Source organism: Dermacentor albipictus, chromosome 4, assembly GCF_038994185.2.
Source record: "Dermacentor albipictus isolate Rhodes 1998 colony chromosome 4, USDA_Dalb.pri_finalv2, whole genome shotgun sequence".
Taxonomy (NCBI): domain Eukaryota; kingdom Metazoa; phylum Arthropoda; class Arachnida; order Ixodida; family Ixodidae; genus Dermacentor; species Dermacentor albipictus.
This window is the reverse complement of record NC_091824.1, coordinates 75,907,875-75,925,185: the sequence shown is the minus strand read 5'-3', so window position 1 is coordinate 75,925,185 and position 17,311 is coordinate 75,907,875. Positions and strand designations below refer to the sequence as shown.

General features: G+C 50.0%; 1 protein-coding gene across 3 annotated transcripts in view; it reads right to left on the bottom strand.

Annotated features, from left to right (window-relative positions):
• LOC135895866 (protein enabled homolog) overlaps positions 1 to 17,311 on the bottom strand; it is a 60,748-nt gene that overhangs the window by 22,879 nt on the left and 20,558 nt on the right. For all 3 annotated transcript variants that reach the window (XR_010562506.1, XR_010562505.2, XM_065424072.2), the window contains exon 5: positions 5,505 to 5,552. Coding sequence is in view for 1 of the 3 variants with exons in the window: in XM_065424072.2 (XP_065280144.1) it covers positions 5,505 to 5,552 (48 nt within the window). In the remaining 2 variants the exon portion in view is untranslated. The remainder of the gene's footprint in view (positions 1 to 5,504; positions 5,553 to 17,311) is intronic.

Sequence of the window (17,311 nt, the reverse complement as noted above, 5' to 3'; positions counted from 1 at the left end):
CGCCCTCTTCCTCCGTCGGGCGCGACGCGACGTCGAGTCAGTGCGGCGTGTGCGGACGCATTGGAACGCGTACGTCTGGTTGAGCCTTAAGGGAAAGCCGACCAATTGCAGGCGCCGGCACCACTCTCTTCATCCGGTTACCGATTTTCAGTGCACTGGCTCTGCCTTCAGTTAATCCCTCTCCACTTGAGCGTTTTCCTCGCCTCTTGTCAGCCAATTAGATACGACAAGCCGCTCATTATAGGCAATGTTATTCGTTGTTCAAGCAAACAAAAGTGACCTCCTATGAACGAGGAGAGCGTTTGATTGGTCTGTTCAGACAACCTTGCGGGTGACCGCCCGGTGCTTGCGTCGGTGGTTACGCAAATTCGACGTCAGGAAATTGGAATAGAAACATATTGGAATAGTTTTACGTTATAGGGCCCCTAGTCTTCTGCCGTCCTCGACTGCGTTTCCCCTCTCTTGGTACCCATTCTGTAACCCTAATGGTCCAACGATTACCTAACTGGCGCATTGCATGACCGGCCCAGCTCCACTTTTTTCTCTTGATGTCAATTAGAATATCTGCTACACCCGTTTGCTCTCTGATCCAAACCGCTCTTTTTCTGTCTCTTAATGTTATGCCTAGCAAACTTCGTTCCATCACTCTTTGCGCGGTCCTTATCTTGCTCTCAAGCTTCTTTGTCAGTCTCCAAGTCTCTGCCCCATATGTCAGCACTGGTAGAATGCACTGACTGAACACTTTCCTTTTCAATGATAACGGTAAGCTTCCAGTCCAGAGCTGACAATGTCTGCCGAATGCGGTCTACCCCATTTTTATTCTTCTATGAATTTCATTCTCATGATCAGGGTTCCCAGTGGTTAATTGACCTAAGCAAACGCACTCTTTCACACACTCTGCAGCATGACTGGCGATCTTGAACTTTTGTTCCCTTGCCCGGCTAGTTATTATCTTCGTCTTCTGCATATTAATCTTCAGCCGACTCTCACACTCTCTGTTAAGGTCCTCAGTCACTTGTTGTAACTCGTCTGCATCGTTGCTGAATAGAACAATGGCATCGGCAAACCGAAGGTTGCTGAGATATTCCTACGCCTACCCAGTTTAATAGCTTGAACACTTTTTACAAGCACGCAGTGAATAGCATAGGAGAGATTGTGTCTCCTCTCTGACCCCTTTCTTTATAGGTATCTCCCTGCTTTTCTTGCGTAGAATTAAGGTAGCTTTAACCTGTGTAGACATTTTTCAAGGTATTTACGTAAGCTTTCTGTACCCCTTGATTACGTAATGCCTTTATGACTGCTGGTATCTCCACTGAATCAAATGCCTTTTCGTAATCTATGAAAGCAATATGGAGATGGTTATTATACTCTGCGGATTTCTCGATAACCTGATTAATGACATGGATGTGATCCATTGTAGAGTATCCCTTCCTGAAGCCAGCCTGTTGCCTTGGTTGACTAATGGCCAGTGTTGTTCTTATTCTATTGGATATTACTTTGGTAAATATTTATATAATAATAGGAGTTAGTGTATGGGACTATAATTTTTCAATTCTTTAACGTCTCCCTTTTTGTGGATTAGTATATTGTTGGCAGTTTTCCAGTTTTCTGGTGCCCTTGCAGTCAATAAACACTTCGTATAAAGAGCCCCAAGTTTTCCAAGCATTATGTCTCCTCCATCTTTGAATAAATCGACTGTTATTCCATCGTCTCCTGCCTCTCTTCTCGTTTGCTGTTTTGCAAGGCCCTTCTGACCTCATCGCTAGTTATAGGAGGAGTTTCTGTATCCTGTTCATTAGTGTTTCTAATGGAGGTATCCTGACTCCTCTGGGTATTGTGCATGTCAGTATAGCATTCTTCTGCTTCTTTTACTATATCTTCGAGATTGCTGATGATATTACCCTGCTTATCTTTCAGTGCAGACATCTTGGATTGTCCTATGTCCGGGTCCTTCCTCACTGATTTCAGGCTGCGTTCATTTTTTACGGCTTCTTCAGTCTTTCTCACGTTATATTTTGGAATATCATTTATTTCGCCTTATTGATCAGTTTTGGCACTTCCGCGAATTCTATCTTATCTCTTGAGATGGACACTTTCATTCTTTGTCGTTTTTTTACTAGGTCCTTTGTTACATGGGAGAGCTTGCCTACTGGTTACCTTGGTGCTTTGCCTCCCACTTCTATTGCTGCTTCTGAAGCCAACCTAGTTACAGTTTCATTCATTGCCTCTATGTAATCTCCATCTCTCTGTTCTAAGGTTGCATATTTATTTGCAAGTACCAGCCTGGATTAGTCTGCTTTTACCCTTACTGACTCTTGGCTGGCCTGCTTTTTCTTCACCAATTTTACTCTTTCTCTCTTCAAATTGAGATGAATCTGAGCCCTCACTAACCAATGATCACTGTACCCTCCCTTTACCCTACCTAACAGTTCTACATCCTACACTATGCTGGGATGGCGAAATCAATTTCATATCTTTTTTCACCATTAGGGCTTTTCCAGGTCCAGTTCTTGTTGCTTTGATTCCCGAAGAAGGTGTCAGTATTGTAAGCTTATTACTTTCTGCGGATTCTACCAGCATCTCCCCTCTAGCGTTTCCAGAATCAACGCCCTAGTTGCCAATTGCTTGTTCACCAGCCTGCTTTTTCCCACTTTTCCATTGAAGTCACCCATTACTACCGTATACTGAGTTTACACTTTTCTCATCGGTAATTCAACCGGCGCATTCAGCATGGTATGGCCGATGGCATCGGTAATTCAACATCTTCATAAAACTTCTACTTCATCATAATCGTGACTGGATGTTTGAGCGTAGGCTTGTAGTACCTTTAATCTATAGCTGTTATTAATTTTAATTACGACTACAGCTATCCTCTCATTAACGCTGTAGAGTTCGTCAATGTTGCCCACTATGTCTTTATGGATTACGAATCCTACACCGCATTGCTTCTTATCTGGGAGACGTCTATAGCAGAGGACATGGCCGTTATTCAGCAATGTGTAAGCCTCACCAGTTCTAATCTCACTAAGGCTGATGATACCCCAAACAATGTCTGATATTTCCTCAAAGAATCCTGCTAAGCTATAGCCTCCCTCGACAGAATTCGGCACACACGGTCAGTTTCCATTGGCGGCCTGTCTGGACCCAGAGATTCTTCGCACCATCTGCTGTGTTACAAGTCAGGTGCTCCGCAGCTGCTGGGGACTGAGGGCCATGGGTGAATTGTAGGAATCATCTGGGAGGAGGTTGTTATATGGCCCAATTTATACGAGTATACTGCAAAGCGCAAGAGGATTTCGCACACTACTTTCTCAGCCAATTACCGCAAATGAAGGATGGGGCTCGGCTCCACAGAGAGGGGACGCGGGAGACACCCACGCATGGAAATAAATGCGGCTTAGTGCTTGCGTCGTGGAAGAGGCGCCAAATGCGCACCCTCGCTCGGCAGAAAAGGGAAGACAGTTCGAACTGAATGGGAAGCGTTCGGGGATACGGGCGTGATGACTGGTAGGGGTGCGCTTGAAGCCACCGCTACCGCTAGACAGCCCCGGGCTTCCGAGATGTGTCGTTGACATTCTGGACCGCTTCTGCGGTTTGTTTGTGGGCCTCGCCGCCAGTCGGGGAAGCGTAGTCGCGAAAATTGGGTGACGCGACACACGGCCAGCTGGTTTCAGTGTCACTGTTCGGCATCTGCGGCGCGACTTTTGAGAATGCCTTGAGAAAATTGCGATACCTTTAAGACCACTGAGCCGGCTGCGACTGATGGATGTTTTTGTGCGCGATCGCCATCGAGTTCCAATTACGGTGTTCGGGGTGTTCGAACGACCCGACCCACATCTGCCTGGGGTGACCGAGTTTTCTTGGCCCACTGTCAGGCACACGAGTCGTCAATAACCGTGGCTTCGTGGCAACATTCTCGCAGCTGGCTTGGTGGCTGCTCGCAGGAGATGCTTAAAATTAAATTATGGGGTTTTATGTGCCAAAACCACTTTCTGATTATAAGGGACGCCGAAGTGGAAGACTGGAAATTTCGACCACCTGGGGTTCTTTAACCTGCACCTAAATCTAAGCACACGGGTGTTTCCGCATTTAGCTCCCATCGAAATGCGGTCGCCATGGCCGGGATTCGATCCCACGACCTCGTTCTCAGCAGGCCAACACCATAGCCATTGAGCAACCACTGCGGGTTGCAGGGGATGCTTAGCCCGCGGGCTTAGAGAAGGGGCAAGGACACGGGCAATTTATGGTTACATGCGGGAGCTAGAGCTTGGCCTCCGGTACCGGCGTACATCAAGACCAATACTCAGGGTCTGACGTAGGCGAGAGTGAGATGACACGCGTCTTTCAGTGAACCTATCCCCTTGCGTGTTGTAGACTGCGCCACTGTTTCGACCAATGCCGGGTCCGTAACGAAAGTTTTGGTGCTATGGGTTGCAATGGTGTGAACCTGCATGTGTGATTGGCCGGTCCATGACTCTTTTGTGCAACGGAGGGTTTAAAAAGTCATGTTTTGGTTGCGTGGAAAGAGCGGGGGTTCGGGCTTGGTCCCTGACAGATGCCTTGGCGTTCGGATTAAGCGACTCGTTACCGGACAACGGCTCTTCCTTCGCGCTGTCACCGCGCACTCGAGTCATCGAGGAGCACCTTAAACACCTTCCCTCCTTACAGGTGTTGAAGCTAGCAGAGAAGAAAAGGTAGAGAAAATTAACTACACTCTTCTTTGTTTTCTCTATTTCTTACTTCTTTCTAGAGTTTTTACACATGAGCTGCCTTTTCGGTGCCTCGGGTGTATTTTAAACCGCTTTTACGACCTGTTTTATATATCTTTTCCCCGGGGAAGCGTTTTAGAGTTTCCGGCAGCTATAGTTTCTGTCTTACACAAGTTTTGAACTATAATTTCGTTTCTGTTTTTACCGCTTTCACATTCTCCCGTTTTGCGCTACAGTTCCTTTTTTATTGTCGTATTTTGTGTCTTGTTTTATATTGTTGTCACAGCGTTGTTTTCCACGTGGGCGTGATTTTTACCGGTGAGTGTGCGGCTTGGGCGCTATCCCGATGCGCAATGGCGTTGGTCAATACATCGAATGTTTTCTGACGCATGCGTTGTGGCTATCAATGATGAATGCATATACACGGGTTCTCTTTCTTAACAACTTTACCTCATCCTTTCTGTTGTCCGTGTTTTGTTTGCGCATTGCCTGCCTTAACGTATCGCCGTACCAACTAGCTCGGATACAGACCCTAGTTCTGTTTATTATAATTTGCGGGAACGAACGACATGCCCTCTCGACGTAGCACCCACTCTGTAATAAGACGCAGCAGCGCGCATCGCTGCACTGTGCACGGTCGTCCCGTGGTAAGGCTACTAAAGCACTCTACAGGGCGCATGGCGGCTTCACCTGCGCATCCAATGCCGATCGGCTCGTTCTTGTTGTTTGGGCGCCCTGCACGACGCTTCACTCGCCAGTGGTAGCAAGCTATTGCAAAAGATTAAAGGAACTTACAGCTCTCGATATTCAGACGCCACCTGTGCGCTTGCATTCTGGAACATCCTGGAGCATAGAAATGTGGAGACAAAACAAACGACACTGGTTATAAGTGACATCTCGCGTTTGGAAAAGCTAAATTTTTCAGTTATGATGACATAAGTCGCTGCGCTACATAATTGACATTAGCCTGGGAGCTTCTCTACAGAGAAACGCCGAAGCCGAAAATTGGCTCACGTACATTATTTCCCATGGAGTATTTGCAATGCAAAACAGCGGAGCACTTGGTTATCGTGAAACCTAGTGCAACGCAAGAAGCGCGCAGCTGTATGGAGTGCTGCATGTTAAGCCAGTCACGAACACCACACGTGGCACATTGCAGTTGGTCGCATATGTTGGCGGCGCTCTTTCATTTTTCTTGGCTGCACAAAAACCACGCCTTTCGCTCTTGGCACTTGAAAAACTTGATATAGTACGCTGTCGATCGCGTGAAAAAAAGTACCATATTCTCGATATTCGCCAAGTACACATCAGATGGAAGGTGAGAGCTTAGGACCTGCTTAAAGCTTCTATAAATGGCTTCCTTCTTTTCTCTTTTCTTTTATTTTTACTTTCATTTTTTCATTCATGCTTTCTTTTTAGTCACGCATGTTGCACTGGTCCAGCGGTTTCCTCCGCGGCTGTGTGCGATACGTCAAATATAAGACTTTGTGTGAGATTAAAGAATTACTTGCAATAATTTACCTCTCCTAAGTTAATGACTGTTATTTACATGGGGGTGCTGAGTTGCAGAGAATAATTAAAACAAAACGAAGCTAGGCATAGTGTTTTTCTGTGAGGCTGCAATACAAAATACAGTAGGCAGGAAAAGTTTACTGGACACTTAATTGCTTGTCATTTGCTGCCACTTCGTAAAATTGGCTGCTTTCACCATGATATATTACCCTTTCAGTGAGCTAGTGCGGACACATCGGTGCGATAGCCACTATTATAGCCACCACTATAGCCACCACTATTTGATCATGGTAACCATCCCTCAGATAAGGACATAGAAAACTTTACGAAAAGGTCATGCACCTGTTTCTTTTTTTTATCACGTGGCTTCTGCTACCCGTTAACAATATCAACCGCCGTACAAGCCTTGCTCGTAAGATCGATTATTCGAGTGCCTGCACAGTAGACTCCAGTTAATTCGACCCTTGCGGGGCCGAAAGGTTAATTCGAACTATTCAAAAGGTCGAATTAACGAATATGACAAAATGACCAAGTTCAAATAGTTTTTTTATTGCTTGAGGAAGTCTCTAACATAGTCAAAGAAAAAATTTACGCCGACCAAACATATTGTCGCGATGCCGAACAGGACGTGCAGACAAGAGATGATGACAAAAGAGTGTTGTTGCTGGGGTGCTTCGGCCACCATGTTCTGGTGTCAGCTGGTGCCTGCAGCATTCACCTTGCATAAACAACATTCGTGCTTGTCTCCGCCTCGCAACATTTTGGTGGGCGTGCGGGGTACCAACACGAAGCTCTGCAGCAGTCGCCGCGAGAGCCCTGACACGATGATCAACAGCCAAAGCACCACAATGACCGACCACCCACCTCTAGTGCCGCAGACTCTGACCTCCGTCGTGTTGTCCCAGCTGCGAGACCCAGGGACCTCGGTAGACGCGATCATCAAAGGGTGCCGCAATTTCGAACTGATGAAGAGTCGCCGCATTACGCAGCAGTTCAACAGGCTACCAAATACCGTTTCGACGTCTTCGTGTAACAGCCACGTGGACCTCCTCTGTCTGGACAAGAAAATTTGAAACGGTTAATTCGTCGCGAGCTCGAAGTCATGTCTCCCGCCGTTCCTCGTCACCATTTCCCAGACAATGGATGTTCCGTATCGCTTATACAGGCCGTTGTCAGAAGAGGGATGACAAATTTAGGCATCCCGTCTCTCTGCCCCCTTCGTGATGCCGCTCTCAGTCAGGACCGGCCCCACCTAACTACTGCCTCCCCGTTTTCAGCAATTCCAACTCGCCATCGTAACCCGGCCGACTGGAGAACATTGGACGATAGGACAATTTGTTTCAATTGCTCAATTGTTGACATAACGCTCGTCATTGCCGCAGTCGTTGGTCATCGCCCCTAGGTGAAGTTTCCCGTGCGACCGTCTAGATCAAAGTGCTCCCCATTTCTCCGTGCATCTTTCATCTACGAATACCGACAACGCACCTACGACCTTCCGAAGCAGCCGGTCACCTTCACCCATATGTCGTCGGTCTCGTTCGCCGCAGGCCCGCCACTCTTCTTTCCCCGCTTCGTTCCACAGGAAAACTAGTCTGTGCAGCTACCGGAGGTAACGCTGCATCAAAGACCCGGCCTGCAAATCATCTGGTCACATTGCCTACCCCTGGAAGTATATTAGACGTTGAGGTGGATGGAGTCCCAGTGAAGTCCCTCGTCGACACCGGTAAGCGGATGTCTATAATGAATGCCGCCCTTCGGAAGACTAACAAAGGTCCTCACTGCTGCTGTACCGTGCACAGTACGCGTTGTCGACGGCAGTACGCCACCGGTTGTCGGCATGTGTACAGCACGAGTAACGATTGCCGGCCACCAAACGACCCTCTTATTTATTTTGTTAGAGCGCTGTCCGGATGCCTTGATTTTGGGGCTGGATTTTCTTTCGAACTATTCTGCCCTGATAGAGCGCGCTACAGGTGTGCAGCTGGACCTTCCTTCTGAAAGCTGCTTTCTGATGAACATCATCCGTCCCTGTACTCTGCCGATCGAATTCACCCGGTTGTCGCCTCAAGCCGCTACTACTGTACCTTTTAACGCTCGACCACATCTTCTGATGGCGACTGCATCGTCTCGCTGCTTGTCAACGTTATTCTACAGCATAGCCTCGCGCTGCCGAGTGCCGTTGTCACCATTGTCGATAACTGTACTTGGCTTCCCGTTCTCAACTCTGGGTCAGCTGCACATGTTCTTCCCGGTAACCTGACAGTGACCCGTCTGACACCTGTGCATGAGCACAAGATATCTCCGCTTGCGCCCACTATTTCTACCTCTGTCGGCCCTATCGTCGCGTCTTCCCGTTAGGATTCATCACCCTACCCCGACGTCGATAAAATGATCGCTACCGACCTCTCTCCAGCTCAAACTGAAGACATTAGGCGCATTCGGTATAGTTACCACGATATTGTTTATTTCGATGACCATCGCTCGGCCAGACAGCCGTAGTCACTCATGCGATTCACACCAACGACGCAGGTCCCGTCCATCGCCGCCCCCACAGCGTGTCTACAGCAGAGCGCAGCATCATTCAAAGCGAAGTCGCGAAGATGATGAAGAAGAACGTCATCGAGCCTTCCTCTAACCTGTGGGCCTCACCAGTTGTCCTGATCAAGAAGAAAGACACAACCTGGAGATTTTTTGTTGATTATCGGCATCTGAACAAGATTACCAAGAATGACGTGTCACAATTACCTCGTATTAATGATGTACCTGGCTGTCTACATGGGGCGAAATATTTTTTCCTTGATTGACCTCCACTCGGGCTACTGGCAGATCACTGTTGATCAGAAGGATCGCGAGAAGACAGCCTTTATTACGCCTGATGGACTTTTTCAATTCAGAGTCATGCCCTTCGGGCTTTGCAATGCCCCAGCGATGTTCGAGAGAATGAGGGACACACCTCTCCGAGTCTTGAAGTGGGCCATCTGTCCGTGTTATCTCGACGACGTAATCGTTTTCGCTCCAACCTTTGAAACCTACATTGAGCGTCTCGTGGCTGTCCTTGCTGTGTTTCACACTGCGAAACTTCTGCTCAACTCGTCGAAGTGTCACTCGGTCGTCGTGAAGTAACCGTTCTAGGGCACCTTGTGAGCGCCAACGGAATTCAACCTGACACGGCCAGCGTTCGAGCAGTGCAAGACTTCCTGTGCCGCGCTCAGTTAAGGACGTGCGCAGCTTCATAGGCTTATGCCCGTACTTTCGTCGCTTTGTTCAAAGTTTTGCTGACATTGCACGCCCTCTCCCCGAGCATTTAAATAACGACGTTGCTTTCGCCTGGGAGCAGCGGCAGGTCGAAGCCTTCACAGCACTCATCAGACTCTTGACGAGCTCCCCAATTTTAGCCCATTTGGACCCTTCAGCACCCACTGAAATCCCTACGGATGCTAGTGGCCAAGGAATCGGTGCTGTTTTTGTCCAGATTCAGCGTAGTGAAGAGCGCGTTATCGCTTACGCAAGCCGTATTCTGTCCACGGCCGAGCGCAGCTATTCTATCACGGAGCGAGAGTGCCTATCGCTGGTTTGGGTGATAGCGAAGTTTCGCCCATACCTACTTGGTCACCATTTCCGCGTTATTACCGACCGCCACGTGCTCTGCTGGCTCTCCTCGTTGAAGGACCCTCAGGACGTCTTGGGCGTTGGGCGTTGCGCTACTTTTGTGACGGAGACGTCTCAACGCTGCCGCCACTGTTGCGAAGGAGGATCCAAGGCGGCGGTGATTAAACGAAACATTTATATGCAGTATGTACAAGGGCGTTACATGAACGGCTCAGAGGCCGGGGCATAATGGACTCGCACTCAAGCGTGCTGTGAGAAACGGGAGCACGCCTCTGCTTGCTGTCGTCGTCGCCGTCCCGTGGTTCGGGCTTTTATAACCACAGGAGTCGATGCAGTTGCCATCGGCTCGAACCTCCAATCAGGACCCACCGCGGGTTGCTGTGCGAATTTCGACGAATGGACGAGAGGCACCTGCATCAGGTGATCCCGGTGAAGTGGTTCAACGGCGCCGCTCCGGCGGCGCCACCGGATGTAACCCGAACACGACCCGCCGTCGGGCCCGGCGAATTCGTTCGGCGCCCAGCTTCAGCCGCATGCAGGCAAAGCGAACCTTTGTTGGGAGCTCTAGCAAAACAGCACCCCCGCCGCCAGACCATGCGCCAGGAAGACGAGCTGCTCCCTCGTGGCTCTGATGCCGGGCGCGCTTGTTGGCCAGGCCTATCCAGGTTCCCCTCCGTGTTCCGGGGAATAGGTGGCTCCACGCTCCTTCCCGTCAACAGGCCCCACTCGCCAGGCCAGGGTCACTCGTTCACCGGCTTGTCGCCCAAGTGTCTCGACCAGCTTTATTTGGCAGCTCCGACAGGCTTTCTTCTCGGCACCGCTCAGGGTTAGTTCTGCAGCATCCGAGAACCAACCGACAACAGGCAACCCCCAACACTAGCAAGTGACGTTTTGTCACCCGTCAGAATACCAGACTCAAACGTATCGAAATGGTTCTAGCTTTGTCTCTGTCCCAATTTATTTCCCTCTTCGACAAGAGATAGATGTGGTATGCAGAACTCTCAAGCGCGACACAAACAATGTGTCACTACATGACACGTAATGATTACGATGCAAAACAAAATTTTGGTTTTCTTGAGATCACTTGGTGAGAAAACACTAAGCTGAGGCTGCAAATGAGGTGTCTAAATTTTGCCCTCAGCTAATAACAACACCATTAGCGTTTCGTGAAGTAACGAAATGCAAGTCACGAGGAGTTCGAAGGCAGCGCTGTTTAGAACGCACGGCTCAATGTGTCTCCGTTCGCGTTCAACTTGCCTTTCTTACAGCGAACGACAAGATTGTGCTGCTGGAGCGTCATACTCCATCTTAACAACCGGCCGCTTTTAGACGACATATTATTTAAGCAAGTCAGTGGGCAGTGGTCGGTCTCCACCACAAACTTGGAACCGGCAACGTAGCAGGCCAATTTCTGCACGGCCCACACGACGCCGGCGCATTCCTTTTCAGAGGTGCTGTAAGCCTCTTCTCTGCAAGTTAGTTTACGGCTCAGGTGCAAATCTGGCCGTTCATGGCCGTTATCATCCTCTTGGCATAGCACCGCTCCCATACCACGGTCGCTCGCATCGCACTGGATCAAAAAACCTTTTGAAAAGTCTGGCGCCACTGGTTTTTTGCTCAAGGCTTGTTTCAGCATTTCAAATGCTTTCTCTTTTGCCGTGTCCCATTGCACCTTCACTGGCTCAGACTTTCTAAGTGCGTCAGTTAGAGGACAAGCAAGCGCAGAGTAACCTTTCACGTAATGCTGGTAATATCCATCCAAGCCTAAGAAGGCCCTTATCTCGGACTTGGTGGTTGGTCGGGGGTAGTTCACGACCGCGGCTACTTTGATTTCAGACGGTCTTCTTCGGCCGCGCCCCACCACATGCCCCAGATAAGTCACTTCGGCGCAACCAAGGTGGCACTTCACAGGTTTTACCGTAAGACCTGCTTCTTTCAGCCTGCTCAGCACGACTCGTAAGTGCGCCAGATGTTCGACCCAAGTGTTTGAAAAGATGGCGACATCGTCGAGGTAAGGGAGTGCGTACTCAGACAGGCCACGAAGCACTTGATCCTGTAGACTGGTGAAACAGTACTGCGCGTTTTTGAGTCCAAAACTTAACATAACGGGGCGGAACGTTCCGCTCGGGGAAACGAACGCAGCGTAGCGACTGGCCCGCTCTGTGAGGGGGACTTGCCAATAGCTCCGCACAAGGTCTAGTGTGGATATGTAATTCGACTTCGATACCGTCTCCACCCTTTCCTCGACGTACGCTGTACGGTGTACGGTACGGTGTACGGTGTACGGTGGTACGGAGTAGGTTATCGCATTGAGGCGTCGATAATCGATGCACGGCCTCGGATCCTTTCCCGGTATTTGGACTAGTATTAGAGGCGAGGTGTAGTTGCACTCACTCGGCACAATGACTCCTAGGTCACACATGCGCTGAGTTGAGTTGAGTTGAGTTGTTGTAGGCTACTGGTGGGATTAGCCTTGCAGTTGCTGCCGGCAATTGCTCCACCGCAGCGACACTTAAAAGAATTAAATCACGTAATCCGACACAGACCTCCCAATTACAAATGTTCACTCCTCAGTTCACCATGTGGAAGCCAGGTCTCTCGCCTTCTGTTAAATTACCTACAGGACACATGCGCTGAATCTCATCCGCTATAATTCGTTTCTGTACGGGAGAACAACGATACGGCTTACTACGTATCGGCTCTTCGCTCGTTAGTTCAATGTCGTGCTCAATTAGCGTCGTCTTTCCGGGCCGATCGGAAAAGACCTCTTCAAACTCAGAAACAATTATTTTCAAGTCCTCCTTTTGGGCTTCGCTTAGACGGGGTTCTAACTTTACTTGTTCCAGCAGGACATTCGGACCACCTTCTTTAATGTCCACAGTGGTCAGGATTTCCGCACCTTCCTCGTCCTGAACACTCAAAACTACGTTCGCCACTGCGTGACGCCGAATGTAGGGTATCATCAAATTGCTGTGGTAGATTTTGTTCGGTCGTTTGCCTAGTTTCACTTCGTAGTTTGTATCAGAAAGCTTCGATACAACCTTCGCTGGCCCTTCCCAATGAACCTCGAGTTTATTTTTCTTAGAAGGCCACAGTAACATCACTTGGCTACCCGCTTCAAAAGTACGCTTCCTTGCTGACCGGTCGTAGTACACCTTTGACAATGCCTGTGCAGCCTTAAGGTGGCTCTATACAAGGTCTTCAGTTCTTCCGAGCCTCTGAAGCAAGTGAAGAACGTACGTAACTACATTTGGGTCCTCATCGTAGCCTTCCCACGCCTCTCGTAGCATGCGCAGCGGGGTTCTCAAACTCCGACCGTATACAAGCTCCGCTGGGCTGAAGCCCGTACTCTTGTGGGGAGAGATCTCAAAGCGAACATTGCGGCTGGAATGAATGCTTCCCAATCCCGTTTCCGCTCAAAGCAAAGAGCTCTCAATATTCGTTTCAACACTGAATGCATTCGCTCTACTGGATTGGATTGCGGGTGATTGATCGAACTGTGGAACACTTTGATTCCGCACCTTTCCAGGAAAGTAGAGGTTAGGCAGCTAGTGAAGACGCTACCATTATCACATTGAATTTCCGAAGGAAATCCGACTCGAGCGAATATAGAAAGGAGCGCGTCAACGACCTGAGGAGAATTGAGCTCTCTAAGTGGCAACGCTTCCGGAAACTTCGTTGCGACACACAGGGCGGTTAAAATGTATCGACATCCGTTCTCGGACTCCGGCAGTGGCCCTACTATGTCGATTACCAGCCGACAGAAAGGCTCAATTATGACTGGTACCAACTTCATTAGTGCCTTCCATTTGTCAGTACTCTTGCCGACCTTCTGACATGTATCGCAACAGCGCACAAACTCTTCAATGTCCTTCCAACAACGAGGCCAGTAGTACTCTTGGGCAAGTCGAGCTTTCGTTTTCTTCAAGCCGAGATGCCCTGCCCACGCGTTCTCGTGCGCGAGGTCCAGTAGTTGACGGCGATACTTTAAAGGGATTAAAAGCTGCTCATACTTACGACCCTGTACATCCGTATAACTGCGGTACCACAAGCCAGATTGCTCATGGAATGAAACATTTTTTCTCGTTGCTCCCAGTTTCACATTATCAAGCAAGTCCTTTATCAGGATATCCCCTTGCTGTTCTCGAATGAACGCCGCTCGGTCAACGTTCAGTTGCTCATTCCAGCTGTCAGAGACTGGGGTCAACGTCGAGCTCACCTCGCCCAACGGCGCCGGTTCGGTTTCTCCGCCGGTGGGGACGATGCAACCCTCTTCCGCAGCAGACGGCCCGATTGCACTATTGGGGGAGTTCTCCAGCCCGGTCGACGGACAGCTCGGGTTACGCTGCTCGGCCGCTGTTTCTGCCTCACTCTCTGGGCCAGTATCAAGTTTCTGCGCAATCTTCCGCGCTTGCGATCGCGTGAGGGCCATGCACGCCAAGCTGGCAAAGAGCGATTTTCCTCTTGTCTTTTAGGAGCTTCTCCGAGCTGTTAGAGAAAAGATAAGGAAAATGCTTTGGGAGGGCTGCAGACACGGCCACTTCGGTATTAAGCTTACCAAAAGTGCCTTCAATGATCCCCGTAGTGATAGGTAAGCAAGCACACTGCTCCTCAGCAACCTGCTTTATCCACGCGCATTCTCCTGTGAAGTCGTTTGGAGAAACTAGTGAAAAGTGGACCACGTCCATAGTGGCTGCTGAGTCCCGGAGTGCTCGGCATTTTTTTCCGTTAACGCTTATCTCCTGCATATAGGGTTCCAACAACCACATGTTCTTTTCTGTTTCTCGAATCGTTGCAAAAGCAACCTTCTGTTAACAGTTTGCCGCGATGTGCCCTTCCCTTTTGCAGTTGTAGCAGATTAGCGGCTTCCGCGTCTCAAATGCACGTGCGGCATCCGCTCGCTGCTTGGCCTCATCGTTTGATTTTTGCGATTCATATAACTCTTTCCTCGCAGTCTCTTTAGGAGGAGATGAGTCTTTCCGAAAACTGCGGTACGCGAACGGTTTCCTTTCATCGGGCTTTGTAAAAGCGTCCTTCCTCTCCGCTTTTTCCACTCGCACGGCCCTATTATGCAAGCTTCGGCGGATATAGTACTCCTCAGCTAGCTCTGCTGCCTTGTTCAGCTTTACTTCTTGAAGCTTATCCTGCAGCCAGAGCCTGACGTCATCTTCGATGCAGCGGTAAAATTGCTCCAATGCTACGCACTCTACCACTTTATCTCGATCGTCATAAACTTCTTCGCCCTTAAGGCATTCAATCAAATCAGCCTTAAGGCGGAATGCGAAGTCGATGTGCGACTCACTGCCTTTTTTTTGCGAATCTGAACCTTTGCCGCAAAGCCTCCGGTGACAATCTATACTTCCTCAATAGAGCCTCTTTGACATCAGCGTACCTCAAACGCCTCCTTTGACAGGCACGTTATCACGTCAGATGCCTCCCCAGGAAGCATAGCTAACAGGTTAATTCTGTGCCCAATGAGACCTCTCGATGTCGTTTCGTTCACAAACGTGCTAGAATTTGACGAGATACTTTGCCATGTCTTCGCCAATTACGAACGGCGGCAGTTGGTCCCGAACTCTTGGACCGCTCGCCTGAACTGTCGTAGAAGCTACCGCCGGCGAGGACTGCCCAAGCTCTAACTCCAACCTCTTTGTCGCGAGCCGCTCTTTTCTATCGGCTTCCTCTTTACGTATACGCTCCTGCTTCTCAGCCTCCTCTTTACGTATACGCTCCAGCCTCTCGGCCTCCTCGAGCTCGCGTTCACGGCGCTCTTTGATCGCAGCCCAGGCCTCATTGGCCTCCTCAGCACTTACGTTCTCGTTCTTCATGATATCAAGAATGGCTTGCGTTCGTTTCGCACGGCCTACGGTAAGGCCTAGCTCCTCACAAATTTCGATGAGTTCCTTTACCCGAAAGTTCTCCATTGTTCACAGTGGCCTCTCGCCCTTTGCCCTTGTTAGAATTCCCTTGCCGTTCACTACTATCGAGCTACTAGCGTGACACGCGCAAGTAATTCTTTACACTGTCTTGTTTACACCCTCGGCACTAGCTTTGGTTTCAAAACTCTCACTAGGTCTGAAACAATCAAAGCTCTCCACAGTGCTTCACACAGCCTTACTCTAAACTACGATAACCTGTGCTAGAGAAGTCTGGTGAACTGAGGGGAAAACATCAGGCACTCACCGCGCCGAGGTAGCTGACGCCCGTCGATCCCGCAGCTGCCAACCAACTGTTGTGACGGAGACGTCTCAACGCTGCCGCCACTGTTGCGAAGGGGGATCCAAGGCGACGGTGATTAAACGAAACATTTATATGCAGTATATACAAGGGCGTTACATGAACGGTTTAGAGGCCGGGACAAAATGGACTCGCACTCAAGCGTGCTGTGAGAAACGGGAGCACGCCTCTGCTTGCTGTCGTCGTCGTCGTCCCGTGGTTTGGGCTTTTATAACCATAGGAGTCGATGCAGTTGCCATCGGCTCGAACCTCCAATCAGGACCCACCGCGGGTTGCTGTGCGAATTTCGACGAATGGACGAGAGGGACCTGCGTCAGGTGATCCCGGTGAAGTGGTTCAACGGCGCCGCTCCGGCGGCGCCACCGGATGTAACCCGAACACGACCCGCCGTCGGGCCCGGCGAATTCGTTCGGCGCCCAGCTTCAGCCGCATGCCGGCAAAGCGAACCTTTGTTGGGAGCTCTAGCACAACAACGTCTTGGGCGTTCGGCGTTGCGCTCGCAAGAGTACAAGCTTTCTCTGCAATGTACAAATCAGGCCGTTTACACCAGGGCGCCGACTGCTTGCCCCGCCACCCTGTTGACGCACCGGAAGCCACAGACCTCGAATACGACGCCAGCGTTATGTCCCTCTCAGGCTTCCTCAACATTGGCTATAAACAGCGCCGTCATCCCTTTATGCGAACCATCATGCATCGGTTAAGCTCGCCAACTCCTGATTCTTCCCTGCGTCTTTTCTGTGTGTCTGAGGGAGTGCTGTAGAGACGCAACTTGCGCCCTAATAGTGTTGACCTACTGGCAGCCGTACCAAGGCACCTTCAACGCACCGTATTTCCACGACGCACCGACCGCTGGGCATCTCGGTGTTACTCGCACCTTTGACCGAGTCCGGTGTCGTTTCTTCTGGCCCAACCTCTACCGCTCTGTAGGCCGGTATGTGCTTGCGACCTGTGCCAACGCCGGAATCCCACTTCCATGGCTCCAGCGGGGTTTCTACAACCCATCGATATTCCCACAGAGCCTTTCTTTCGCGTGGGAATACTTTCGCGTTTCTTTCGCCTTTCCCTTTCTCAACTAAGGGCAACAAATGGGTTGCCGTTGCAGCCGATTACGCCACGCACTTCGCCATTGCGGGATCTCTGCCTCTAAGTTGTGCCACCAGCGTCACGAATTTCCTCCTACGCAACGTCATCCTGCACCCCGGTGCTACACGTCTGCTCCTCACGGATCGCGGACTCTGTTCACG